The 27,711-nt window shown below is 48.3% G+C and overlaps 2 protein-coding genes across 2 annotated transcripts; one reads left to right on the forward strand and one right to left on the reverse strand.

Annotated features, from left to right (window-relative positions):
* The first annotated feature begins 539 nt into the window (after positions 1-539).
* On the forward strand, positions 540-5,408 carry TMEM121B (transmembrane protein 121B). The gene is made up of 2 exons (XM_040062770.1): positions 540-700; positions 1,040-5,408. The coding sequence occupies exons 1-2, from the start codon at positions 540-542 to the stop codon at positions 2,073-2,075; spliced, it is 1,197 nt and encodes a 398-aa protein (XP_039918704.1). The 3' UTR covers positions 2,076-5,408.
* Positions 5,409-6,017: 609 nt separating this feature from the next.
* IL17RA (interleukin 17 receptor A) lies at positions 6,018-25,902 on the reverse strand. The gene is made up of 13 exons (XM_040062423.2): positions 25,765-25,902; positions 19,509-19,533; positions 17,491-17,637; positions 16,573-16,697; positions 15,428-15,554; positions 14,112-14,159; positions 13,869-14,026; positions 12,643-12,720; positions 12,129-12,204; positions 12,030-12,044; positions 10,699-10,800; positions 9,591-9,632; positions 6,018-9,001 (listed from the first exon to the last, which is right to left on the reverse strand). The coding sequence occupies exons 1-13, from the start codon at positions 25,900-25,902 to the stop codon at positions 7,500-7,502; spliced, it is 2,583 nt and encodes an 860-aa protein (XP_039918357.1). The 3' UTR covers positions 6,018-7,499.
* Positions 25,903-27,711: the final 1,809 nt, after the last annotated feature.

The raw sequence follows: 27,711 nt of genomic DNA on the forward strand, positions 1-27,711 counted from the left end.
GACTGCCCGGGCAGCACAGACGAGCCACAAACGAGCGCTTCACTGCAGGCTCCGTGCCAGGCCGGCTGCTCTTTGTCTTGGCCAGCCTAGAGAGATCGGGGGACACCGAAGCGCGTCCGACGCTCCGGAGCGGATTCCGTGGGCGCGGCTCGCCCCGTTCGCGGGGGTCCCGCGGGGCAGGAGGCGGGGTGCTCCCCGGGATGTGCAAGGGGGGGCATCCCCTGGGACAAGGCGGGGGCGCCTTCCTCCCCCTCCCCTTCTCGCCCCCCTCCTCCCTTCCCCCGGCCGCGCAGCCTCTCCCCCATCCCCTTCTCCTTCCCCATCCCACCCACCGCCGCCAGCCGCCCGCCCCGGCTCCGGCAGCTGCTGCCGGGCGCCGCCCCCGGGCTCCCCCGCCGGCCGCGGCCGCTCGGGCTCTCCGCACCGCTGCCGCGGGGCCCGGGGCCGGTGCGGCGGCGCGGGGGGCGGGCCGGGGGCGGGCCGGGGGCCGCGGCGCGGCCGTCGGGCCCGGCGCGCCGGCTCGGGGGCCGGGGAGGACCATGCACCGCGCTGCCTCCAACCAGCGCTCGGTCTCCTCCTCCTCGGGCTCCTTCCAGCCGCCGCCGCCGCCGCCGCCGCCGCCGCCGCCGCCGCACGCCGCCGACCGGCAGCCCCTCTTCCCGGGGGGCTCCAGCAGCGGCGGCAGCCGGCGGGGCTCGGGGTCCAGCTCGGGCTCGGAGCGGGCCCGCCGCCCTCGCAGCCCCCGCGGCAGCACCGAGGAGGAGGAGGAGGAGGAAGAGGAGGAGGAGGACAGCAGCAGCATCAGCAAGCCCCTGGTGCCGCCGCCCGCCACGCCGCTGCCCGCCGCCGCCTCGCCGCTCCCCAGCAGCAGCAGCAGCGGCGGCGGCGGCGGCGGCGGCGGCGGCGGCGGGAGCCCGGGCCGCAGCATGACGGCGGCCGAGCTGTACGGGGCGGCGGCGGCGGGCGGCGGGGCGGGGGGCGGCGGGGCGGCGGCGGGGGCGCTGCTGGGGCCCGGCGGGGCGGGGGGCGGGCGGCGCTGGGGCTTCCAGGCGCTGTCCCTGGTGCTGCTGCTGGGGCAGGGCGCGCTGCTGGACCTCTACCTGATCGCCGTCACCGACCTGTACTGGTGCAGCTGGATCGCCACCGACCTGGTGCTGGCGGCCGGCTGGGGCATCTTCTTCTGCCGCAACAGCCGCGCTCGCCGCCGGGAGCGGCCCCCGCCGCCCCCCGGGCCGCCGCCGCCGCACCCGCTGCTGCTGCACGGCCCCCCCGGCGGCCGCGGGGCCGGGGGCAGAGGGGCCGGGGTCCCCGCCCGAGGCGGCGACTTCGCCTACGCGCACCTGGCCTGGCTCATCTACTCCATCGCCTTCACGCCCAAGGCGGCGCTGATCCTGGGCACCTCCATCCTGGAGCTGATCGAGCTGCGCCTGCCGCTGGGCACCACCGGCTTCCGCATCACCCTGGCGCTGTCGGCGCCGCTGCTGTACTGCCTGCTGCGGGCCATCGGCACCGAGGGCGCCGGGCAGCTGCTCCTGCCGCCGCAGCCTCCCCCGCAGCACAGAGCCGCCGCCGCCTTCCTCGCCACCTGCCTCGACCTGCTCGACAGCTTCTCCCTGCTGGAGCTGGTGCTGCAGCCCGGGCGGCCGGCGCCGCTGCCCGCCCCGCTGCGCTACCTGCTCATCGCCGTCTATTTCCTCTGCCTGGCCTCGCCCGTGCTGTGGCTGTACGAGCTGAGCGCCGCCCGCCCGCCCGGCGCCGCCCGCCTGGCCCTGCACCTCCTGCTGCCCGCGGGGCTGCTGGACGCCCCGCTGCTGGCGCTGCGCTGCCTGCTGCTCCTGCGCTACCAGCAGCCGCTCTCCCTCTTCATGCTCAAGAACCTCTTCTTCCTGAGCTGCCGCGGCCTGGAGGCGCTGGAGACCTGCTGCCTCCTGCGCCCCGCCGCCGCCCCGCCGCCCGCCAAGTACGGCCCGGCCGCCGCCGCCCCCGCCGCCGCGCCGCTGGCCCACGGGCTCTCCGACGTGGACGTGGGTCCCCACGGCTACGTGAACGCCTTGGCCGTCACCGCCCAGGGCTGAGGCCGAGCCCGCACCCGGGCCCGCTCCCGGCAGAGCCCGTGTCTCTGCGTTCCGCTCAGGTTCCCTCCCGCCGTGGCCGAGCAGGGGAAGGGGACGCGGGCTTCCCTGTCGGACTCCCGCTGCCCTCCTCGCTTCCTCACGGACGAATCCAGCGAGCTCGGCACGAACCCGACTTCCTGCGGGAGCCTACGGGTGACGCTCGTCCCCAGAAAACGCGCCTCGGTCCTTCGCGACGAGACTTCTTCCAGCGCTTCTGCCTCTCTCTCTCCTCGCCGTCCGGAGGGTCCCGCTCCTCCCCGGACATTGTGTTGCTTTGTAACCAGAAAGGTGCGGTTTTTTCCTTTTCGTCCCCTCCTTTAAGAACTCTCGCTGGCCACCACAATAACGAGATGCAAGAGGGGCCTGACCAGCAGATGTTGCCTCCAGGTACGGGGAGGACGGAAGGAAGCACGCCTTGGTTTCCCCGGGTCTCTCAGAGCTGCTGCCTGTGTTTCCCAGGCCTTCGTGCAGCAGCTGAGGAACCTCTGGAAGCACGCTGGCCGCTCGGTCACTTCAAGCCCATGAGCCACCTTCTCCCAGCCAAAACGTCTACCTCTGTGCTCCAACCTTTTGCATCTTACATTGACTTCATGTGCTAAAAAAACAAACAAACAAACAAAACAACAAACCGATCCAGCATGGACATAAACCAGGGCTTAGGCCCCATTTCATACCCACCAAGACATTTATTTCTGGTGAGAACAGGGTTTACAGCAGCCTCCTGCTGGCATCCCCAGGTGCTGGGGCTCTCATTTCTCTGTGAATATGCATGTTTACGGGATCAGCGTTGGTTTTCTTTTACACGGAGCGTAGGGTCTTCCTTTCACACAGCCAGAAAGGCTGGAAAAATTTCCTCCAGCCCTCTTCCATGCCTGCTTGAGAGAGCAGAGATGGGGCTAAGGCTGCAAAGTGCCCCCTCTCCAAGAGCAGAGGATGCTGGCACCGCTCACTGAACCTCACTCTTCAGCACAGAAAGCAAAAGTGCTGCAGGAGCCCTCGAGGCAGAGGGGCTCTCCAGCTTCGGTGAAAGCCCATGGATCAGCATCCTGTCCTCTGTGTGCATGTGGTTTATGGTAGGGGGGTGGAAATTGCTAGTAACCTCTCATAGGAACACGGTTTTCTTTGGTTTTTAAGCGCCATGAATGCTGGGCGGGGTTAAGGCCTGCTCCTCTGCCTGGCTGCCGCTGCTCCTGAATCCAGACCCATGGAAGCAGGAGCACTCAGGCCATGTTCGGAGGGAGGACTTTGCTCCTCCCAAGCTTATATTTTGTTATCTGGGCAAGGCTGCAATAATTGTGAAAAACAACAGTTTCCTGTTGCAAGGGGGTTTTTTTGGGGTTTTTTTTTGTTTGTTTTCAAGCTGTCCTGATGGGAAGGGGAAATAAAGCACAACCAACTGCTACCCAGAGCAGGACTGCAGGTGCAGCCCAGACTTCTTCCGCACACTCATTCATTCTTTCCTTCAGGGCTTGGGCTTCAGAGCCTCTGTCCCACCTTCCTTTTCACAGAGTGGGACCAACTGCCTGCTCCGGTGGACTGCTGCGACAAAATGTTTACAGTCTGGTGACTTCCAGCTCCCAGAAGCAGGAGTGGGGCTGCCCTGGGGCTCCTCTCCCCCAGCTCTCGGTGGCCGACGGGTTTGGAGGGGCTGGAAAAGCCCCCTAGAAAAGATGGGTCAATCGTGCTGTCCTGTTCAGGAGTGCAGCTAGGACGGGTGACTGGCTGCTCTCCCCACGCCAAACGGAGAGTTGGCAAAAGCTAGGCTTAACTTTCCCACCAGTGCTTTATTTTTAACCTGAGCCCTCACACGGGCAGTTGTGTGAATTTTGGCCAGTGGCCTTTCTCTTCGCTAACTTCTTCTTGTCTGGACAATCTTGGTGCTGTGAGTGACTGTGATTGTAAAACTTGGTACTGTGAACTTTTCCTATGTGATGTGAAATGTGTCGAGGGGATGCTAAGTTCCTGGCCAAAGGAGGTGTAATTACAAGTATATCACGCTTGTACAGGTATTTGTTTCCTTGCATCTTCCTTTTTCACCATTAAATAGGTATTAGAAGCTCAGAAATAATTATTCAAGAGAGAATAAGGTGATACCTGAACCTAGGACTACTCCATTCTTCAGCCAAACAGCTGAAGAAAAAAAAAAAAAAAATAAAAATCCCCAACCAATCAACTTTGTCAAAAACAAGCTGAAGGAAAAAAAAAAAAAAAAAAAGCTTTTCATCACCAACCGTTTGCCTGCTCCTATGGCCAAGTTCCCAATAGCACCAAAGTGCTAATCCCTAATACACTGAAGCGCGAGCATAGCTGAGACATCAAAAGAATCACAGCACAATTATTAACAAGTCTTACTTCAGTACCCCTTCAAAGCCCACAACAAAGTTGCTGTTTCAACAGTGAGTGCCTTTTTCCAGTTAGGATGTTCTTGAGAAAAATGGCATATTGGAAGTTTACCTGGCCATGGCATATTCAACCCATTGGCGGCCAACTCACAGTTCCGATTTTTCCATGGATGAAAAGGTTGCCTGGGACAGATGACCCTGCAAAATGACACTGGTGTTGCATAGAATTCCCTCGTAGAAAAAGTTGTTCTTTGTGGTGCCATGGTTTCTAGGGTGTTAGGAAATGTGTAAAGTTCTTGTAGTTGGCTATACAGAAGCCCCCTTGCAAATAAAAGGGCAGCTCTGCTGCTCCTGCAATCACTTACTATGAAAAAAACCCAACATTTAAAGATCTTCAATGTCTCATTTATAAACCTGCTCCTCCTTTGGAATTCCCTCCTCTTTGGTAATTGAGCTCTTGCTTCCACTTAAACCCTTCTGTTTGCAGAAGAGAGATGGTGGTACCATAGAAGTGCAAACAATACCTCTCCCATTGCACCTTGCACAACTCCTGTACAATGTGCCAACGTTAAATCACTGCTCCAGGTCAGTAACACTTTGCTGAACGAATTTGTGCCATACTGAGACAGCGGTCCCTCGGGATTCTGCTACACAGCTCAGCTATTTAGCATTTTATTGCTCTTTGTTTGCTATCCTGACAAATAGATGACTGCTCCCAGGAGGGGAAATGGAAGTGAGCGATAAGGCCTGTGGCTGATGGACACTTGGCATCCCCCTGGCATTAATCAGAACTTGTATTTTTTAAAAAGCAAGATTGTTAAAATAAAATTAGAAACTTGTGACTGACTTTGCTCCTTTTTTCTCTTCCTTTCCTCCTTTGATTCTTGCTGGGCTATTCAATTTTGTACTGAATAGGGACCAACAGATGCTTTACAGTTACTTGTTTTCCTCATACCGGAATGCTAAAATAGCGTCTGGATTTTCCCCTCAAACAAAGTTTCTGTAAGTGAAAGCAAATTCTAAGAGCTGTAACACCAAGGGAGTTATGTGAGAAGGGAATGACTAAGGCAAGGAAATTCAGATGACACTTCTGAGCTTCCTATTTAAGCGATTTATAAGAATTTATACCACTTGAAAAAGACTCATGGGGGAAAAAAAAGAAATCAGATTTACATGTTAATTGCTGTAAGATAAAAGAAACTTTTAGAAGCGGGATCATCGAGATGGCAATTACTGACATAATGTGGGAAATGGGTTCTCGCTGGAGAAGCACTGAGATCACAGCTGCCTCTTGCTGAGCTCCTGTTGGGTTAGATTGGATTCCTGCTGGAGCAGGAACGCTCCCAGCCTTCAGTCTGGATCTCTGCAGGGACTGTCCCTTTGTTATCAAGCTGTCCTGCGAGTCCTCCTGCATGGAAATCACAAACAACCCCTTCACCAGCTGTTTTGAAGGGATGTGCACTTCCCATGGCTGCAGGCCCTCAGCTCTGTCCAGCTCATCCATACCGTGCTTTGCAGGAATATTTTGACATTTGTGAGCCAGTTTGGTTCCGGCTCAGTTTTGCCTCGGATTTCCATAACAAATACTAAGAACTTAACATAAATCAGCATAAGGAGTTAGGCAGAGTCGAGGACACAGAAGTGTTTAAGTAAATATATTCAAAAAGTATTCTTGGTTTTTAATTTAAGGAAGAAACCCCACAGGTGAGACACAAAATTATAAAATATACACAACACAAAACAAATTGCAAGTCAAAAGAACAGCTGCTTTTCTGAGACATTAGATTTCAAAAAAGCTGAGACAAAAGATTTTTTGACAGGCAAACACAGATGGACGGGAAGACGACAAAGGAGAAAGGCCTGGATGTATTTACATCTCACAGGCTGTTATCCAGTGGGCTGCAGAAACACTGCTAAGAAACAGGGTAAATTCCAGCCTCAGCATCACTGCTCCTGGAAGATGAATCCCTCAGTCTGCTCAGCATTTCCCTGTGGTTAACCTGAACTACCTGTGCTTGAGCTTAAACCCACACAAGAACATCTTACAGTAATTTTCGCTCAGCCTCCCTTAACTCAGATATAATTTCCACTCTAAAACAGCATCTGCTGAGGCAACACTTTTTTCTCCTCCAAAATAGTCCTGCATTTCCTTGTGTGTCACTATCTGTATCTTCAGTTCACATCTTTCTGGTGCTAAGATATCCAAAAGCAAGCAGCACTGCAGCAGTGTGTCACGGAACACACCAGATTCCCCCCGTTCTGTCATTCTGGATTCAGCCCCACATTTCTTAAAACTGTAAAACACCCTCCCCCAAATTCCATTTTCTGGTCTCCTCTTCCCCCTCCCTGCTGTTGCTGGTTTTCAAGCACACACCTCCCAGTAAAAAGGCAGGAAGAGTTATGGAGACTCTCAGTGAAAACGTTTATCCCACTTATTCTCGACTACTCCACTTGATTTCTGAACGGCCATGGAAATGCAGCTGCAAATGAATGATGAGGGGGGGAAAAAAAATTTAAAAAAAAAAAAAATCTCCAGGCACATTTAACCAGGTAGAGACAGCCCTAATCTAGCTGAAATTTAAGGCACACGTCTTTAGTACAGTATTTACAAGGAAATGTTTAAAACGTGTATTAAAATGGCAATGCAAATGCTACCATGTTATCTAAACCTATTCTCTAAAACCAGGCCTGTGATTTTTATCCAGTGCAATAGAATCAGCACAGCTGGAGGGCATTTTGAAGGCACGAGCGGATGAGCCACAGTAATTTTTCTGCCATCCATCAGTGAGAATTCAACGTAATGCTCTTCCCCAGGGAACAGAACCACTGCCTGTTCTTTCACAGGGGTGGCCAATACTCGTTGGAAGCAACATTCCACGTCTGCTGGGCAGGGCTGCACGCCAGCAGCACACAGGAGGATCCCAGCACGAGGCCATTTACAATGCAAGGACAGGGACGGGGTTGGAAATGCAGTCTCAGTACTGCCCTGCATGGGATCACCTTCCACCCCTGCATTTCAAGCAGAGCAGGTCCCAGGCAGAGCCTAAGAGTCCTCCAAAGATTGGTCAAGGTCCATCATCTCTGCCGGATAGCTCCAGCTAGAGCTCCTCTCAATGTCCTGGAAAAACAGCTGCTTCTGGAGGCTCTTCAGACTGTTCAAGACCTCTGGAGAGAGTTCGTGGAAGCCCACCTGTTGTTCCTGATCCTCCTCCTCCTCCTCTTCCTCCTCCTCCAGAAGGTCCTCAGGAGGCAGAGGGGAGCACCTGGAGATGTAGCCCTGGTCTGACTGCACTGACTGTCTTTGGTCTTTGCATTGGTCATCAAAGACCAGCTGGTGCTGCCTGTCAGCCTCCTCCTGGCAGAGACAGTGCTCTGAAGGAATGACACTCTGATGATAAAGGGGGTACATGAGTCCACTCAGATGCTCACTCAGGTCATCTGAGAAGTTTGCAGGACTCTGCTCAGCTACTGAAACTTCAGAGCCGTCGTGGAGGATGACGTTATTCCTCACCGGAAAGCTTGTCTCCAGAAGAGGAACTCCTTCCAGAGAGTCCTCATTGCTCAGCACATGGTGACTGAGTATATTTCTATCTTCCATGGAAGAGACCGGCTCCACCACCTGAATTCGAGGAACATCCACAGGAAGGACCACAGTCTGGGAATTTGGATCCCCACACGGATTAAGGTGAGGCTGCAGCTTGCAGCCCGTACTTTCACCTTCACGCACGTGGAGGTCGATGACGTAACAGCAGCCGGGGTCGGGCTCACGTAGGTGCAGCTGGTGTTTCACAATTCCCCTTGGCTCACTCAGCAGCGATTCCACCTGGCTCTCTCTGTTCAGGGAATGCAACTCTTCATCGCTGTCCACGCAGACGGTTTCGCTCTCAAACCAGTCTGGGTGCTCAGTCTGCCAGTTCTTGAACTTCTCTACGGCCTCTTTCAACTTCCTCCCACTGGGGGTATCGATGTAATTTTCAGCTGTGATTTCCTGGATTCGATGGATCCGCCCGGGTTCAAACTTCTCCAGATCCTGAATCCGAAAATAAATATCCTCAAACTTGTCCATCAGCTGGTACCTGGCTGTGACATTGAACAGATCAGGGATATCTCTCTCACTGCTTATTCCCTCGAAGTAGCAGACTATGTACATTCCAAAGCAGGCTGGCTTCTTGAAATCTGGCAGGATCAGGTTCAAGGCTGGGGTGAACAGGTCTCCCACAGGCTTCTGCTGATCTTGCTTGAGACACACAGGCTCACTCCCGAGCATGGCCTGCCATTTGGCCTGCGTGCCCCGAGAACACAAGATGATGATCTTTGAAGACAGCTCTTCCATTTCCTTCTTCTGCCGCGTGAGCCAGGGCAAGGGCCCCAGCTCCGAGATGTGGTGGTCTTCCAGCAGATCCAAGGCCACAGCAGTGCCACAGACCGTCATCAGGAACTCTGCAAACTTCAGCACCACGTCCACGTAGAGCAGGTGATCGGCAGAGTACACGATCCAAACCTTGCGCGGCTTCAAGGGCGGCAGGGACAGCTCGGTGTACGGAGCTGATGGAGGACAGAAAAATATTAATTACAGCCACATTCCCCCAACTGTAATGGTGTGAGCCAGCTCTAATCAGCACAGGAGGGTATCAGCAAAACTTTTAAGTTTGAATGCTATTTTGGCAACGTACGTGGGCAACAGCTCATTGCGTTAATTTAACATGGAAGTGCAGACACAGTGAGGCTGTGATTTGTAATAATTTATAATAATGCTCAGATGATCAACTTTCACCTCACAAAAACAGCAGCTTCAAGAGGTTTGCAAATATTGCTGCATTCTCTGGTGGAGAGCTGAGTGCACCCACCCCAATCCAACCTCCTGGTGCTATGGCCTAGATGATGAGCAATGCTTTTTCTGCCAGTACAGCCTCGGCTGGGTCAAAAACCTCCCCAACATCCCAAAGCAATCATCTCCCTTCTGACAAACACAGCACCTCAAATTCCATGTACAAAGCTTCTTTTAGCTAAACAGGAAGATCCTTTTGCTTTCAAGAAGCATCTATAAAGTAGTTAGAGCCTATGAAAGCCCCTTCTGGGCAACTGTGTGAGACCTGCACGACAGGGGCTTGATAAAACACTAGTGGAATCTTACCAGCTTGCAAATTGTTGTGGTTGCATTTCCTTCGCCGGCGTGCTGGAAGAGAGAAAGTCACTGTCAGTTCTGAAAACATGAAGTAAGATTAAACGCTTAAAATCACCTTCCACAGATTAGGTTAAAAAAGGAAAATCTTTAACCGTGTGGGGAGATAAAAAGCTGTAAGGAGGGAGAAGCCTAATAAAAAACCATCCTGAATGAATAAAGACTCTTCTACAGCCAGTTCTTGCCGTATTTTCCCTTTGAGAGGAGACAGAATGCACTCAAAATGAACTTTCCCCATCTCCCCCAAACCCTGGCAGGCTCAAGTACAGAACCCCAACTGTTCTGCAACCTCTTGTTAAGGAGAAGGGGCTTTTAAAAATATGTCTTTTTCTTAAGAAGCTTCTCTGAAGAGGTGACTAAAATGTCCTTAGCTACATCTTATAAACGAGTTTGATGTGAAGACATTTTCCAGAAGATTACCAATTCTTCTCTCATGTAAAAAGAAAGCAAAACAAGCAGTGAGTTACACAGCTTCCCTGAGATAACTGCCTCATGGCTGCAGCACAGAAAATCAGGAGTTAGCCCTAAATTTTACCCAATTTTCCAACTTGCTTGATGTCAGTCTCTATGTCCTATATTTTCTTTTCCCTTCTACTTTAATTGAAAAACCTTATCTAATATCACAGTAGTATAAAATCCATTTTGCAGAGACTTTGGGGAACAGAGGGAAGACTACAGCGTGGATAAACAGGAAGCTTCTGTTCTGCAACACTTATGCAACACGGGGGGAAAATAAGAGCAAAGCTATCTGCAGCAATCTGCAGGAAACAAGGGGCTGAACCACAAAATTCCTTTTTTACCTCATGAGCTCTGAGGAGCTATGAACATGGAGTATCAGACAGGATAACCTGTGGAAGGCTTTACTTATTCTAATGGATGGCATAAGGACATTGCAAGTCCTATAACGTAAAACAGAAGATGTTTTCTTAGGGACTATCTCGGTGGCAAGGCATCAGAGAACAGCAAGGAACAAAACCAAAACAGGAATAGGTACAGAAGGAGGAAGAAATATTCTTTAGCACTGGGTTTTTTTCTTCCTGGCTGGTGGTATGAGTCTCACCTGCTCGTTTTTTAGTCATACACAGCACAGCTGTTATGACTGACCCCACCAGTAACACACAGATCCCGGTGATACACCAGTAGAGCCATATCATCATATCATCTGCAAAACAAAAACACTCCTCAGACACTGCCCTACGCAGAGTTTCACCGAAGAGCAGAAGGTTCTTGAGCAGCAGAGGCCAAGGGAGGAGGAGCCTGGCTTTGCTGGGCAGACCAGTACTTCCCCTTTACAATCCACAGACACTTCTCCAAACCAATTCCTGATTTTGTGGTGCTGCTGCACACCACAAACCTGCTCCACACAAAGAACCATATGTGCAGCACACTGAAAACACAGATCAAGAACCTTCCTCTAAATAGCAACGTTTACCCAGCTTTGACAGGCACGCCGCCCATGTCCTGCCTGTTCATGTAATCTATCTTAAAAAAAAAAAATTAAAATATCTCCATTTTGGGTCATGCATTGCAGTTTACAGGTGCTTTTCCTTTTTTTAATTTTTTTTTGTTAAATCTTGGGCAAAAGATCCTTACAGGTGTTGCAGCCAAAAAAAATATGTCAAATCATTATGCACAAGTTATCTTGACATTCATAAAAATGAATATATGCAAGCTATTCTCTCCAAAAACTGCTTTATATTATGCAAATTTTTTAACACTGAGCAAAGTGACAGAAAGTATTTTATATTAAGACTCTTCTTGTCAAAACTGCTTCTCAAAGAATTCTATGCAAGTGAAGTGTCTCTCAAAAAATTGCTCTTTAGGGTTCACACTGCATACAGATACTTGCCTCATTAAATCATGGTGAAGTCATTCTTAGCACAATTAATTCTGAACTCAGTGTTACAAGGGGACTGTTTAAGAAATTTTAGACAGCAGGCTCTCATCTCCATCAGAGAGATTTATTGGCACATATTGATGATGACACCTGGCTGGTTGAGTTTAGTGGCTCAAAAGGGACCCTGAACAAAGAAATCCCTGGATAATGAAACCCTTATAACCTAAACTCCCCATCCCTCACGTGACTGTCCAGACCAAGAGCATCATTAGGGCCTGGGGTGTCCTTGCTCTTCGTTGGTTTGGTGTTTTGTTACCAAGAGCTGATCTTCACATCCTCTGAGGTTTCAGTGGGAGCTTCGGTGGCTTCCCAATATGGTTGGTACAATTCATACACCACCACCTATGGGCTGTCCACTGTTTCCAAATAATGTAAAATTCTCAACAGGGGCACCTCCTGCCCAGTGGGTCATTCCCAGGAAGGATCACCTCTCATTCTACACGACAGGAGAAAGGCAGCAAAAAAAGTTGCAGGGTATTGGAAGAACTTCTTACCTGATGGTTCTGTACCTGCAAAAGACAAGAGTTACGTTTAAAATTCAGTTCTAAGCTGTAAAACAATGGGAATGTCATTTACAGAAAAGTGGTTCTCACTTGGAACTGGTTCACATTGGATGACAGCCGAGTGTCTCAGACAGTCTGTGCCACAGTTCGCAAAGAACGGCTGAATCTGCAGTTGAAATGAATCCAGAAAACAGAAGTTATTCTTAAAAGAAATTTCGTTCTGTGATTTACTTTCTCCCTGCCTCAGTGTTCCTTGTACTTTAGCACAGAGACACAGAGTTTCCCCTCAGGAAACAAGACTAATCAAGAATTTTTACACCATGCGTGATGAAGGCTGTGGGCTGCAGAGGCTGCACATTTGCCATTCTCACCCCCGTAGCCTCTGACTTGGCAGCCCTGTACTAAGGAAAAGCCACTGACTACAGAGAACAGCTATATAAAAATTCGTTCAGCTACAGTATTTCTCTCATGCAGGTAATTACAGATTAGCTAATCTCAGAACAAAACACTGTGGAAAAAAAAAAAAAAAAAAACCCTAACACTCCTAAGGTGTCCGCTGCCTTGATTGGAAAGGAAGGACACAGGGCCAACAGTGTGATCCCACCTGTATTCTGTAGAAGCAGCAAGCTTTTATGTTCTTCTCCATTTTGATTGTGACATTCACCTGCTGTTGTAGTCCATCCTGCAGAAATCAGATGCGAGTTACAAGGGAAGGAAGAAAACTGAATGAAAGCAGGAAAAAAGAAAAAGCTGACACGAAAATATGAGTGGTCCAAAAACACAGAAGCTGCTATTTTCTTCCCTTTGGACAAGAAGCCCACAGAGAACAAAATGGGTAAAGGATCTGGCCACCATCTCAGCAGGCGTCCTGTGTGACAGACATGGCAATAAGTCTGCAACAGGAAATAATTAGGGACAATAATTATTGTACAACTTCAAAGCAGTTAAACTTACAGTTTCCTAACAATGCAGATGTCTTCAGCTTTGTAACGTGTGAACATTAACAAGTTTCCTTGTTTAATTAAAAGCAGCTGTCAACACTGCTTTTGACACTAGAACAGGCAAGTAAGTTGCCCTTGCTACCTGCTGTACACAATCAATACCATGATCACCTAATTCTTCACAGTGATTAGCAGATACAAACTCCAAAATGAGGTGCATTCCCCTCCACCAGGGGAACACTCACACAGTTGTCCCATCTGTGTCAGTAATAGCTTAAACACATCAGTGCATGCAGTACTAAGGGGTTTGAGTGTTAAGGAACAGAAAGATTAAACAAACTGAATGCCAACATATTTGCCCTCACCCGAGGAAGGGTGGAGAGTGGTTCCAAACATTCAGTATTCCTCCTCCCTCAGATGCCTGAAGGGAAACATTTTTTATATTGGAACACAGTCTGGACACTTTGAGCTTCTCAGCAACAGACTGCAAGACCCACAGAAATTGATTCTCAGCTTGAATGAAGCATCTGTTACTAAATCACTCATTCTTTATATAAAAAAATTTCATTAACACCTTCCTGTGATATTTGATAAAGTACTTCAATGATTTATTGAAACTTTGCACCACTATTTTGGTTAATTTACTTAGTCTTAGCTCCCCAGGCACTGGCTTGAAAAAGGTAATAAAGCCCAGATAGTCGTGTTTATAGGCTGCTTCATGCAGTATAAAACCTCTTTTTTTTCATCTTTTATCCAACAAATTCCTCCTTCCAAAGACAATAAAAAAATATAATTCCTTGAAAATCGTTGTTCGAACGTCCTGGTTCAGCAAGCTTTTCAGATGCTTGCCGAAATCTCCAGAGCAGGAAGGACCTGGGAAGGGAATTACCTCAGTGAAATCCTGTGTGATCATTTTACACCTCTTCTCATTCAGGTAACTGGCCACGTGGATTTGGTACCGGGCTGGCTCCATCCATGGGTTGAAGCTCACGAGCAGAGTGGTGTCATCTAGACTTGCACCCTGGATCCTGGGTTCCCACAGGCTGCCTGGAAGTGGGGCAGATATTCCCGCGTTTCTCAGCTGGCAAACGTCCCAACAGCGCCCACGACGACGCGACTCAAGCATTTTTACCTGTCTTTATACATGGGATGGTTCTTTTCATCAGAGAATCCCTGCAGTCTGCAACAAAGACCATCAGTAGCTAGTCAGAAACGTTGTACTTCCATTTAGGAAAAAAAGCACATTTTTTATCAGAAGCCAGAGACCTAAGCAAGTTCTCCTAGACGAGCAGACACCTTTGCTTCAAAGCAGTGGCAAAATTCTGTAGAACAGTTTGGCTTCCAGCATATAAACCAGTCCCTTTACTGATGTCATGGTGTGTTTGGTTCTTTTTGTTCTCAGAACAGAGAAAATGAATGAGACTAAAAACATATCACACTTAATGGCACAGCAATAACGTAACACTGCTGCAGAAAGGGTCACAGTAGTGGAATTAAAACTTCATATTCACCCCCACTCCTTGTAATCACCCCTCAGCAATAGATTCCCCCAAAGGCACTCTGACACAGCAAAATCAGGAGGCTGGAATCTTTCTTAATCCCAAAACACTCTTCCACATTTCTAATTGCCTTTATTTAGCAGATTGGCTCTGCTCTTGGGGACCTCCTTCAGAGTTAAATCTGAAGTTACATATTCAACATTTAGCAATGTGGGATTTACAACTCTCAGCCTCAAATTATATCTCTCCTCCGGGGTTTGGACAAAGGAAAAGGAACAACTCCCTGCTTAGACAGCTGAGATAAAACATTGCATGTCTCAGATTTCCAACTTTTAAAGTTACCAATTTAAACTTTACAAATTTAAAGTGTATCTAATTCATGTGTAAGCTCCCTGCAGCTGCTGAGCTTGACACCGTGCATTAGGTTTCTGAAAAACAGGACAGGATAAAAGCCAGGAAGTTTTTTAGTGTGAACAGGGAGAAGAAAGGGTAAGAGGGCTGAAAATGAAGTGCTCCCTCTCCTTTTCCAGCTCACATCGACTGACATATTCCACACACTGCCACTTTATAACTACAGTCAGGTTGACAACTATAAGCAAGTTCAAAGTTAAGAACAAGTTTTCACCATCTGTATTAAGCACCAAATATTTATAATGTAGTCAGTGCAGCCACAGTGCAAATCAGATGCTCAGCAACCTTGGGGAAAGCAGTAAAAACTCTTTTAGCAATAGGAACACTTTCACATATACAAGAAAGGGTCAGGCACCCGGCACTGCCAAGTTTCTTGGTAAATTATGCCTAACTGTGCCTTTGACACTGAACTTCACACGTCTAAGATTTAGCACTAGAAGGCAAACTTCTGATTTGGAAATCCCGGCCTGCACTTCCAGGGTCCACAGACCAGCACATTCTGAAGCTGAAGGCCCAAGGGAACCAAACCACCTCTTACCAGGCATTGTGAGCGACGTGGATTTGCAGTTGTAGTCTCCATTGACGCTCAGTTTGGGCAGGTGGTACACAGTCACTTGGTACGTCTGGCCAGGCTCTACTTCAAAACGGTCAAAAGTGAAATTCCACTGAAAACAAAACACATCCACAAAGACTTTAAAGGACAATGTTGTTCTTTAAGGCACTGAAATTCACAGCTGACTTGGCCCTGTTCCACTGTGTTCCCTCATCCCATATAACCCTTCTACTGAAGCCTGACTATGAAAAATTGGAACTCAAGTGTATTAAACATACCAGTCTCTTTGTCTGTCTCAATTCTTCTGTTTAGAATTAGTTTTTCTTTGGGATCTTTGAGCTGATACAACAGTTTCATGCCAAACCACTGTGTGGAATTTCCACCAAACTACATTCTGAACTGAAAGGAGACTAGAATAAAGCACGCAGTTTCAAGATGGAAATTTCAGTCTAGTATGAATTTTGCAGCACTGCGCAAGTGCTAAGCATTTAGAATTGCATTTATGCATGTGTAGTTCTGTACCTGGCCATTCCATACATATATTCTTAAATCTATACTGATTTCTTCATCAGCAACACTGTGCAAATTCTGGGAGAGGCACTGGCTCCTAGGCCAGTGGTATTTGGTAAGTGGTAAGCTAACTGTGGCCAAATTCTGTGTGGTTAGGGAATGAACTCCTTATTGTTTACATTCCTTACTGTTGTGGATGCTTAGCAATTTTCTGATGAGTTTCCTGGAAGGAGTGTAAGCTGAAGGACCACACCCAAGGTTGGTGCTTTCCTCCACAGCAAGAGAGTACAAGAAAGAAGTGGAAGCAATAGGAAGAATTGAGTTAAAAAGCTATAAAACGTCATGCTCTCAAGCAGAATGCAAGAGCCCCTACAATTATTTGCTTTAAGCAACCTCCTTAGTGGAGGTTAAGAGTGGTGACATGCTAGGCACTAAAAGAGCAATTTTAAAGCCTGAAGGATGGGAGGAGTGAAAGAGAAATGGGAAATGACAGCAGATCTCAAGTCCAACACAGACTCTAAGCAGTCTGTACTTTTTAATCAATAACCTTGCCATGAAACAGTGAAAGCAGAAAGAATTCCACGGACTAGAAAATGTAATTTGGAGCCCTTTGCACTCACCCGGCCTCCATCCGGACGGACCTGAAGAGGCAAATTGTTCTGGAAGTCAAACTGGGCACAGATCTGCTGATTGCTGTTCACCTGCATCACGGCGAGCTCTGCCCCTTCCAGACAGCGGATGCTGGCTGCAGGCACAGAGGGACGTGTTCACCTTCTCCTCCCCTCTGCACATGGACAGCCCCCACAGAGAGCACCACTGTGCCTTGCCACAGCCTAACTCCTCTGAGGTGCTGAGGATCCCAACATAAATAAACTGGCATGGAAAAGAGAGTGTGCAGGGCTGACTCACAGCACTCTCAGCCTGAGGGTTTGTCCTGCACGGCAAAGCGACATCTGCGCAAAGGAGAAGGAGACTGCCTTCTCCACACACCCTGGCAGCCCCACAGATGTGGGATCGTGTTTAGCTCTGCCTCTCAAAGCTGCCTGGTGCAGTCTGGGTGCCAAAGCAAACAAGCCTTTATTTTGGTACACACGGTGCCAGGGAGAGAGGTGACAGGCACAGGTGAGTGAAATGACTGTGTCACCTGAGCCACACCTGCCTCTACACTACCACAGCTAGAGATCATAACTCTACAGCCCTCAGGCACAGCCCCTGCAGCAGGGAGAAATGAACGTGTTTAATTCTGTCTCAAAGCACTGCAAAACTGTGGAGAAGAGAATGCAAGGGAAGCATCGTTTACTGACAAACAATCAGAGGTATTCGGAGAGTGGGAAAATGTGACTTACTGGTAGTCATTTAGGCTCCAACAATGAGACAATCATTGCTTTAGCAAAGACGAGATTACACCCGCCAGACAAAATCAAGCAGCCAACCCCTCAGATTTCAAAGATCTGCTTCCATGACCTGAAGCCGTAACTCCTCTCTCTACCCCTATTAGATCACACCTCCTCTGCTCCAATTAAACAAGCACCACTTACCATCTGTGGCCACTTTCCACTCTATCTGAAGCACAGGGAAGAGTTTTCCATCCTCCTGACGGAAAACATCTGAAGAAACATGGAGACTGCTTGGAGCAGAAGGAGTCCACGCAGAACCCTTCAGCCAGCTCGACTCCATGCAAGTGCCTGTCCAGCAAATGAAACCCACGTTTAGAGTAGGGCTGAGGAAACTCTGCTTAATTGCAATTATGATCTGCTCTTTGGGTCAGAGTTACTCTGAGGGGAAAACTGGGTGACAGACAGCTTCCGGCTCAGAGAGGCAGTTTTCAGTATGGAAGTACTCTGTAAACTGACGGTAATAATCTGAACTTCTTCCAGGAACTTCCTCTTTTCCTTAAAATCCGTTAGCACTTGTCACAATTGATGGAGTCAGGCTAAACAGGTCAAGTAAGTTTACTCAGAATCTCTTTCAACCTTCTGCTGAAACAGACCGGTGCCAGTGACAATTTCCAGCCTTCCAATGATGAGAAATCCGTCAGAAACGCAGATAAAAATGGTTCCAGTAGTTAATTACCTTGGGTCTACAAACTGCTTTTCCTCAAATTTGAATATACATCTGAATTCAGCTTCCAACAACTGCCTGTTATGCCTTGCCTAAATTAATGAGCTCCCTGGACAGAAAAATGAACTGTGCTTGTCAACACAGCGTTAGGGAAAACTGGTCCTGTAAAGTTGTCAGAAAGTGAAATCAGGTATGACAGGCATCAGACAGACATGATCTACTTAGGCTTTTGTAACACTTCTTTTGTGTTTGACAAAAGTGAAGTGTTTGACTTCTCAGAGGACGTTAAAAATAGCACAGTTGGCACCCCCTAAAGTACACTTTGGGTCTGTTTTGCTGGATATGTGATGGAAACAGTGTAAAGTGGGCACTGTCCTTTCAGTCAGTGTGGTTTCAGGCTTAGGAGTAATTAGACAATCCTCAAATTCTCATTTTACAAAAAAATACCTATAAAAAGCGTGACAAGAATAAACTACCTTTCAGCAAAGCGCCTATGAAACACTAAAAAAAAAAAAAAAGAATTTCCTCTAGAGCAAAAAAAACATAACAAAAGCCATAAGGCAGAATTAAACCCAAATATTTAACTTAGGCAGCATTTTAATGGTGGTGCTGCAGTTTGGCCTAGCTGTGTTGCCAAGCTGTATTCCAGTGGCTGTGTGCCAGTGGGAAATATTATCCAACCTGATCCCACCCAAGCCCTCTCCTGCCAAGGAAGTTTGAAATCTGGTTATTTTCAGCATAGTCCTCTCCCTGATCTGGCAAGTCAAACAGAAATACTGCAAAAAAGTACCACTGGCTACAAAACCACTCGTGCCAGTAGGGCACAGGGTTGGGCACTGAGGCAGGAATGAGCTTGCTTAGAACAAGGACTGCAAGGAAGAGCCAAGGAGCTCTGCAGTGCTGCCCAGTTCCCTCCAGGTACCAGATGGACAGTTTCAGCACGTTTTTGTTTTAACAAGAACACTTTTCAGAACATTACCCATAATCAGATTAAGGTCTTCCAGATGCATGCCATTGCTAAGACTTCACCCCTTACACCCAATAATTTACATTAATTGCTTTCAACTGCACCCCTCTATGCCCCTTTTTTAATTCCCTAGTTCATACACTAATTTTTCATCAAGTACTATCATAATGGCTTGTGATGAACATTTACTGGCAAACTTGTCTTTCAGTTCCCATTTCTTTAAAAACTGATGATCCCAGCTTTAAACAGAAAAGTTGGGTTCTACTCATACCACTGCCTATCCCCAAACTCTATCCCAAAAAAGACATAAGTTTCCATTCCTCTTATAGCTGGAGCTTTTAATGGATCAAACTGGAAACTCCCAAAGCAAGGCATGATAGCAGAGTTTCCTTTTACAACTCCCTGATTCTAGCAGGAAAAACATGCTGTATGAATCAAGTTAAAAAAAAGAAAAGGAAAAAAAATAGAAAAAAACAAAAGGCATGAACTGATGAGAAAACGGCAACAAAGAAAAAAAAATATACTTACTATTTCTTACGAGACAGTTTAAATCCTGTGGGGAAAAGAAACAAGAATATTACTCTCAGAAGAAAACTGACAGCAGCTTGCTTCTGCTCAGTGCTGGGAGAGGGGCAGGAGAAAGCACTTCAGTGACGCACACAAATTGGAAGAATTAACCGTGATGGAAACACTGGACTGAGATGTTAATCAAAAAACCAAGGACACAGGGCATGAAACCTGGGCACGATTTATGTGACATCTCTGAGATCATCCAGTCCAACCTATGACCAAACACCACTGTGTTAACTGAGGAAAGAAAAAACCCATTAGAATCAGACACTTTCTTACGAAGAATCATCAGAATCAGACACTTTCTCATGAAGAATAAAGATGCCCTGACCATAAAGAAGCAGCCAGAAGTTACGTGGGCTCTGCCTGGTTCTCCCAGTTACGTTTTGCTGATACTGGAAGACCCCATGGTCAGCAAGGAGAAGGATGTCAGCTTGCTTGGTCAGTGTGATGCAAAATCCCAGTGAGAAGGAAGCCTGAAGTTGTCACTGACGTGGTAAATCGAGAGGAGGGCTTGGTTTGCTCTCACTCATTTCCTATGCCATGACAAATAAAGCTGGATATTATTGTCACACCACTGCCATCATATAATTCATTTCAGTGGAGCAGCGAAGGCAGTTGGGCTTTTAAACTCTCTACAGCTTCCTCCAAGTGTATTTGGGGCTTAGTGTCCTAGGGTATATTTACATTTTTAGGGAAGGGTGCTTGAACAAGCCAGCTGTGCCTTTTTGGTAATGAAAATACTTCAGAGAATAATGCTCACATTTCAGCTCACCTATCTGTGTTCCTGCAAACCTGGAGTGAAAGCAGCAAGATCTGGCATTATGCTCCTCGTGCTTATATGAAAAATAAAACCTGAAAATCTCTTCCAGGCTTTTGCAACACAAGTCACAGCAATACACACAGGTATAAATCCAGCCTTCAGGCACCCTTCACAAGAAACTTCCACACTCCAATTTCTGTACCACAAATGCACCCAAGATAGAGGTGTATTGAAAAACAGCACCTGCAACCTAAATCCTTAATTAATGGGAAAAAAATAAAAAATAGAAAGCAAAAGAGCAAATGCTGATGAAACCAAACCCAAACTGGCTAGCTACAATCACTGAAAAAGAGAAAAAAATAATAATTGTGAATACCAGTATGGAAGAACTGATTAAGCTGTGAAAAAAATTAGTCCTAACACTTCAGACCCTTAATCAGACTTTTTCAGGTAAATGATGTGGCCTGACAAAGCCCCTTATGTAAAAAGGTGCAGCAGTTTTATATGAGATGGAGTTAATTTTCTTCACAGCAAATGCTCTGGTGCTTTCCACTGAGGGCAAAGAGTGTCTGCTCTGGGATGAACCCTCAAGAGGAAACAAAAATAACTGGCTACTAACCACAGGGATTTTTTCTAATGTAATGATTTCTGTTAAAGCCTATCACTTAATATTCATTTTGTTCTTGTTCTGTTGCAGTTACCAGTAACTATTCTACATGGCATCACAGCAAAGGCCTTATAAAGAAAAAAAAAGTAAGGCATTATTAGCCTGAAGAGCAGCAACATGTGATTTCATTTGAGTGCTGGTGTCGTGTCACAGAATACGGTGTCACATGGTCAAGGGAGGAAATGCTGCATTTCCCCTTTTTTGTTTAATGATCAATGTGAATATTGATCCAGCACAGCATACCAATGGATCCTCTCTTCCTCCAGGTCTATTATCCCAGGTGAAGGATGAGGCTGTTGTGCCCTTTCTGACACTCATTAAAGACTCCAGAGCTGAGTGAGGAGCCATCCATCTGTTGATGAGGATTCAGAACTGCCACTTGGTAATTAAAACCTTTCTTACCTTTTCAACACTGGGTTTCTCTGGGGAAAAACAACCACATTTTATCTGGTGTATCACCATTCCCCAGCCCCACTCAGGGTTTGCAAGGGATGTGCGTTTTTCCTACCCTGCACTAACCTGTTTACCTGCAGTGCCAGCAGCTTTGTTATGTGTAGCTGACCACACTGAAGGGCTTTAAGCAGTTAGTCGAGCATTTAGCAGCTCTGCCACAAGAAGAGGAGAAGGGCTCTCCCACCACAAGGCACCAATTAACTTCTTGGTCTGCTCCTTTCCCAGTCCCCAAAGCACTAGAGGGATGACCCAAGAGCTGAAAATGCTTCCAAGAGCAACTCATCCACACAGAAGTCCTCACAACTGGCGTAAGGAAGCAAAGATAAAGCCACACTGCAGGCAGAGGTATAAGTAGCTCAAGGAAAGGCAAGACCTAGAAAGGACTTGCCATGAAAACCCCCATCTCCTTTCTGTAGAGCACCCTGGTGAACAGGTCTGGGCAACAGCTGAGGGCTCACTTTTATACCAAAAAGTGCAACTCCAGACAACGACATTCAAAAGCCAGGAAACAATTAGAGCAAAAGACCAGTCGGGTTTGCAGCAAAGCAAGTCAAGCACTGTCAGATTTGCACTGGCCAGCTCCTCAGCACCCGAGGGAATACTTGTTGGTTTGCCCTTGTAAAGGTCCAACCAACACAAAACCTAACTTGATGCATTGGCTCATCCCAAGTACATTAACAAAGCTCTGGCCAGCACAAGTATTTAACTTAGTTCCCATACTTGAGTGTGCTGGTTTGGGCTGGAATACAGTCCACTTCCTTCCCAGTAGCTGGTCTGGGATGGCGTTCGGATTTGGGCCGGAAACAGCGGTGATAACAGAGAGATGTTTTTGTTCCTGCTGATCAGGGCTTGCACAGGCCAGTTCTGCTCCTGAAACACCCCTGCCAGCCAGGAGGCTGGGGCTGCAGGAATCAGGAGCGGACACAGCTGGGATTGCTGACCCCGACCACCCATGGGGATACCCTAGGGCATCAAACTCAGCATATAAAGCTGGCGGAAGAAAGATGAAGAGGGTGATGGCGTTTGTCTTCACGAGTCATTGTTATGCACGATGGGTCCCTGCTGTCCTGGAGGCAGCTGAACACCTGCCTGCCCCACTCTTTGTTTTCCTTCGCTTGTATGCGCGGCTTTTGTTTTACTTATCAAACGGTCTTTATCTCAACCCACAATTTTTCTCACTTTCACCTTTCTGATTCTCTCCCCCATCCCAGTGGTGGGGGAGTGAGTGTCTGTGTGGGGCTCACTTGCCACCTGGGCTTGAATCAGGCCTGACAAACAAAGCTACAGACACGGGAGGCATAAATATGAGAAGCAGATGACTGTGAGGGGCTGCTGAGACTATTCTCAGCAGGACAGGCACAGTCAACTCTTCGTGTTTACTTGCTGTATTTTCACAAACAGCTAAGCAACCGTTTCTTTCGCTCTTTTTGAATGATTTTTGTTTTGCTTCTGACATAAAAAAGAACCATATGCCGTGGAGAATCGCATGAAACTGAATGAAATAAACCTGGGAAACTGATTAACAGCACCATCCCATAACAATTCAATTAAAGTAATGGGAGGCAAAGATTTCCCAGCAGGATGCTGCGGTAACTAGAAAGGAACCCCTGTGAGCCAGGCAAGTGTCCAGGTTTCCTTTAAAGAGTGGCTGCTGAATGGGAAGGGCTCCAGCTTTCCAAAAACTGCCTTCCCCCTTTGAACCGTTCTATGCATCTTCTGAGGCTTGGATGATTTGAAGTTTACTGCAGTTTCCATTTCCCAACTCCGTAGTAAAAAGAAGCATAGATCAACACATGACAGGAATAAATGCTGAAGGATGATTTGCTTAAGGCTTGTAGGAAGCCAGCATCTTTTACAAAATTCTTTTAGTTTTTTTAAAGCATTTTCCCCTACGGTTTCTAACTTTTTGTCTTGCCCTCATATCAATTCTCAGCAAAATCAAATCCAAAAGTTAAAATTTCTTCACAACAACTAGTTCTAAAGTTGTCTTTATCGTATTTTCACAATTTTGACCAGTAACCCTTTTTTATGCTGAAATTCAATGGTTTTGATCATGAATCCTTTCCATGCCAAGGAGTCCAGAAATATTTTAACAGCACTCAGTGCGCTCACGGGTAGTGTTAACATCCTACACAGCAGAAAGATGCCACAGAGGGGAATGACAGAAGTCAGTCAACAGCGAGGGCAAAATGAACACATTTGCAAAGGAGACCAGGGAAAAGCTGTCCCCACTGCACCACCACGGCTGATCTTCATGAGAGATGCTACACCAGTTCTTCTCCAGAGACTTCCAGTGAAGCAAGCTGGCGAGATAAATTTCAGAGACCAAATTACGTACATCTACCCAGCCCCTCAAAGACAGCAGGTTTACAAATACTGCGTTCCTCCAGGACTCCCAGAAATGCCTCGTTCCAAAACAGTTGCAACAACTGAACACAGTGATTTGACACTTGATGGTGAAAAAAACCAGATGGGTATTTAAGGACATAGGAAAAAAGTCCCTGCAGATAACATATTCAGGCAATGGTTACTGGTAAGAACTGGATTTGCAGCTGTGCTGTTCAGCCCTACAGTTTGATGGAGTGGTGGTGAATGAGGCCCATTAAGTGCACTTCTTGGCTTTTTAATAAGATGAGCTGTTAACAAGCATTTCGTTTTCCTTTCAGGTGTCTGCTAATACCATATATGACACTTTCCCTCCACCACTTCTCAAACAGCCTCTGCCACATGAAGGTTTTGCTGCGGAAGCTGCTGTGGCTCAGCCTGACCTGCTCCAAAGCTCAGCAACAGCAGACTGAGCACGGTGGGTTAGGCAAAGGAAGTAGGGCTCACCCACCCTGCAGCTCTGCTTGTGAACCACAGCCACACGTTGGGAAGATTACTGAATCATCCTCTGAAAACAGCACAGACCACAGAAAGGGAAGGGGGAACTGTTTTCAACTGCCACAGCTTCAGCTGATGGGGCTTTTTCCTACCTCAGTCAGCAGCTTCACGACTGCTTAGAGAGGCTGCTCCTGGGCTTAAGCTGACTCCTTTTTCTTAATTCTATCGGCACTTTGGAAATCGGCTTTTTGATGGAAAGGGCAGATGCAGCAGCCCTGCACATTCACTGCTCTGTGTGCACACCAGAGCACGGGGCAACACAGCTCCTCTGAGAAAGGTGGTGATGTTCTGGTGAACCCTCACCCAGTTACTGTGGTCACATTTCCTAAAAACCAGAGGGTCAGACAGCAAGACAAAGTCAGGCAGAGCCCAACCACCCAAGGACTCGCAGAGACTCTTTAATATATTACCGTCAGTCTGTGACTAACAAGGTTTGGGATACGGTTACATGAAATGCCTAAGCAATATTGTAATTTTCACTTTGCTGAAGTTTACATTTTGTAACTCTACAATGTCCAGCCTAAAGTAAAATTGCAGAACAGGTCCGTTTTCTTGGGGTCTTTAAAAAAAAAAAAAAAAAAAAAAAAGGAGAAGGCAGCAGAGCAGAGGTCTGGTAAAACAGGGGTAAGGATATAATCAGACACTAGGGGAAGTGTCAGACTAGACAAAAGATAGGAAATCTGTACAGGAAAAGATTATAGGAGCTTTCACCCCAAAGGACACATTTTGTTTTACATCTGTCTATAGCTGTACCTGACTATCTGCCTTTTTCAGACTGCTGAAAGTGCACCATGGCATATAAAACTGTCCAGCTTAGAAAACAGCTGCCCATTGTCCTGTCCCACCGCTACAGTTGACAGAATTAAAAAGCAAAAGCAGATCTCCTCCCACTCTTTACACGTTTATATGAAACAAACAAGGGAAAAAAAACAAACCCAAACCAAAAAAAGCGGCCAACAAAGCAAATCCAAAACAATCCTCAAAAACCACCAGAGAGAAAACGACCAGCTAGGAGCTCATAGCCAAAAGTTGGCTCAGGTTGTTTGGTTCACTTTTTACAGACACCGCATTGGCAGCTCCGGTCCGGCCAGTTTCGCAGCGAGAAAAGGCAACCAAAACCTACCCGCTCAAAAAAAAAAACCCCTCAGCCACACGCAGTATTTAATCCCCCGCTCTCTCCTAAAAACCCTTCAAGCCGCAAGGAACCGGTTAAAACTTTTCGGACATTGGGCAACGTCAGCTCTTAGCAAAGACTCACATCCTGCTCCGGGACGCTTCCAGCGCCGCTCGGAGGTGCCGCTGACGGCGCTTCCCTGCAGCCACCCCCGGCCAGGGGAAGGGAACCCTCCCCGGGACAGCGACACGGCCGGGCCCCGCTCCCCACAGCGCGGCGGCCGCTCCCCGGCTCCCCGTGCCCGCCCGGGCCCGGCGCTCCCGGCGCCGCTTACCGGCTGCGAGCAGGTGAAGGGCGGCGCGGCGTCCAGCAGCAGCCGCAGGGCCGAGGCGGCGGGCGGCCGGGGCAGCGGGAGGAGGAGGAGGGCAAGGAGCGGCAGGAGGAGAGGCAGCCGCCGGCCCGCGCCCGCCATGGCCCCGGCACCGCCGCTTCCGGGCTCGGGCCGGGCGGGGCCGCACCTGAGGAGGGGCCGGGGCCCGCCCGCCTGTGGGAGCGCGGCCGGGACGGGGCCCGGAGCTCCTCCCCGCCCGGACAGCGCCGGCCCTGGCCTGGGGTGGGGGTTAAAGAGCCGAACCTGCTTCGATCTGCGGGTTGTCTCCCTGCTGGTCCCGAGGTCCGCGCGCTCATCACGGAATCGCCCGGGTTGGATGGGCCCGCTGGAGATCATCCGTTCCCACAGCCCTGCCAAGGCAGAGGCAGCTGGAGCGGGTGGCACGGGAAGGATCCGGGGGGGATTGGGATGTCTCCAGAGAGGGAGACTCCGCGGTCGCCCTGGGTAGCTGTTTCCAGGGCTCTGCCAGCCTGGACGTGAAGAAGAAGTTCTTCCTCGTGTTGAGGTGGAACTCCCAGTGCACGTCTCTGGCTTCGGGGTGAATGGCGTGAGCATTAAAAACTGACATCAGCAGCGCTCCGCAGCTGCTGAGTGAAAAGCATGATAGGTGTATGCTCTGCTTTTCCAGTTGTGGGGCTGTTCTAAATGCATCCACTACGCGGGGGACTATGCAAACCTGGTGCTCGTTGCTGATGCTCACCCCGTTTCAGCTGTCTCACAGGTTTCACTCCAGGTTTCACACTGTTTTCGCACTGTTTTCACACTGCAGCACGCCCACAGCCACTTTCACCTGCTCCTTGCCATGGATTTCACCTGATGGTCTCACGCAGAGCTGTAACTCAGCCGAGTTGCCAGCTCAGGGAGTTTTCCAGCAAAGCTGAGCCCTTTGCTGAGCACTGACCAGCAGCCCGGCCATTTCGTATGGTTTTGTGGTGGCAAATATCTAACTGGTGGCCAGTGTGAGCCTGCAGATGACGAGGTTTCTGTTGGCGATCCTTCTGCCATTCCTTCTGCCCTGCACTGATGACATCTACAGATTCTCATCACCTCCTGGGTTTTAACATTTTGTGGCACCACTATTTAATAGTAGCAGCAAAGAATTGCAGTTCTGACAGTTGTGTGCAGGGCAGGGAAAAAATATTTATGTGTACATGTGGAACTAGAAAAAAAACCCCATTCATTTTTCTTTAGGCATTATTTTACTGAATCTTACACTGACGCATTTGGGCTGACCACTGTGATTTATAATGCTGTGACACAAACACAGTGCTCAGCTGGCATTGCGGTGTAATTTCCTGATAACCGTGGTAGAACAAATTTGCTCAATCGACAAGCAAACGTGTGCAGTGCTACTTGTTATCATCCCATTAGCTTCATGGCTTATGTATATACTAATTGCGCTGTATTTAAGCCGAGGGCATTCATTTTCTGCTGCATGTGCTTGGCAAGAAGGAATCCAGTAGAGAAAATGTTAAGTGTGTGGTTGCGCGTGAGTCACACGTTGGACATCGTGACAGGGCAGAACTTCTGTGGTGACAACAGTACAGAGAGTGGTTGGATTTCCTAAATTGCTGTTTATCAGGGCAGGCTATGGCTGTCCAGACCGTTCTGCAGCCCCTTAAACAGGAACAAGAGCCTGAACGGCAGCGGGGCTGCCGATGGGAAATTGGGGGCTGCAGGAAGCTGTCTTAAATTTCAGCCACTGCTGGTAGGAGGGAGCAATGTCAGAGGAGCTTTGATACCATGTACAATATTGAACAGATCTGGACATTGTTTAGAAATTTATTAGCAATTTTAAAATAACATCATTCCTTAGATAAAAATGCAATCTTACAGGAATATACATTTGTCCCACACAGAGATGACCCTATAGCTCACTGGCGGGCCATT

The sequence above is a fragment of the Hirundo rustica genome, chromosome 4 (genome assembly GCF_015227805.2).
Source record: "Hirundo rustica isolate bHirRus1 chromosome 4, bHirRus1.pri.v3, whole genome shotgun sequence".
NCBI lineage: Eukaryota > Metazoa > Chordata > Aves > Passeriformes > Hirundinidae > Hirundo > Hirundo rustica.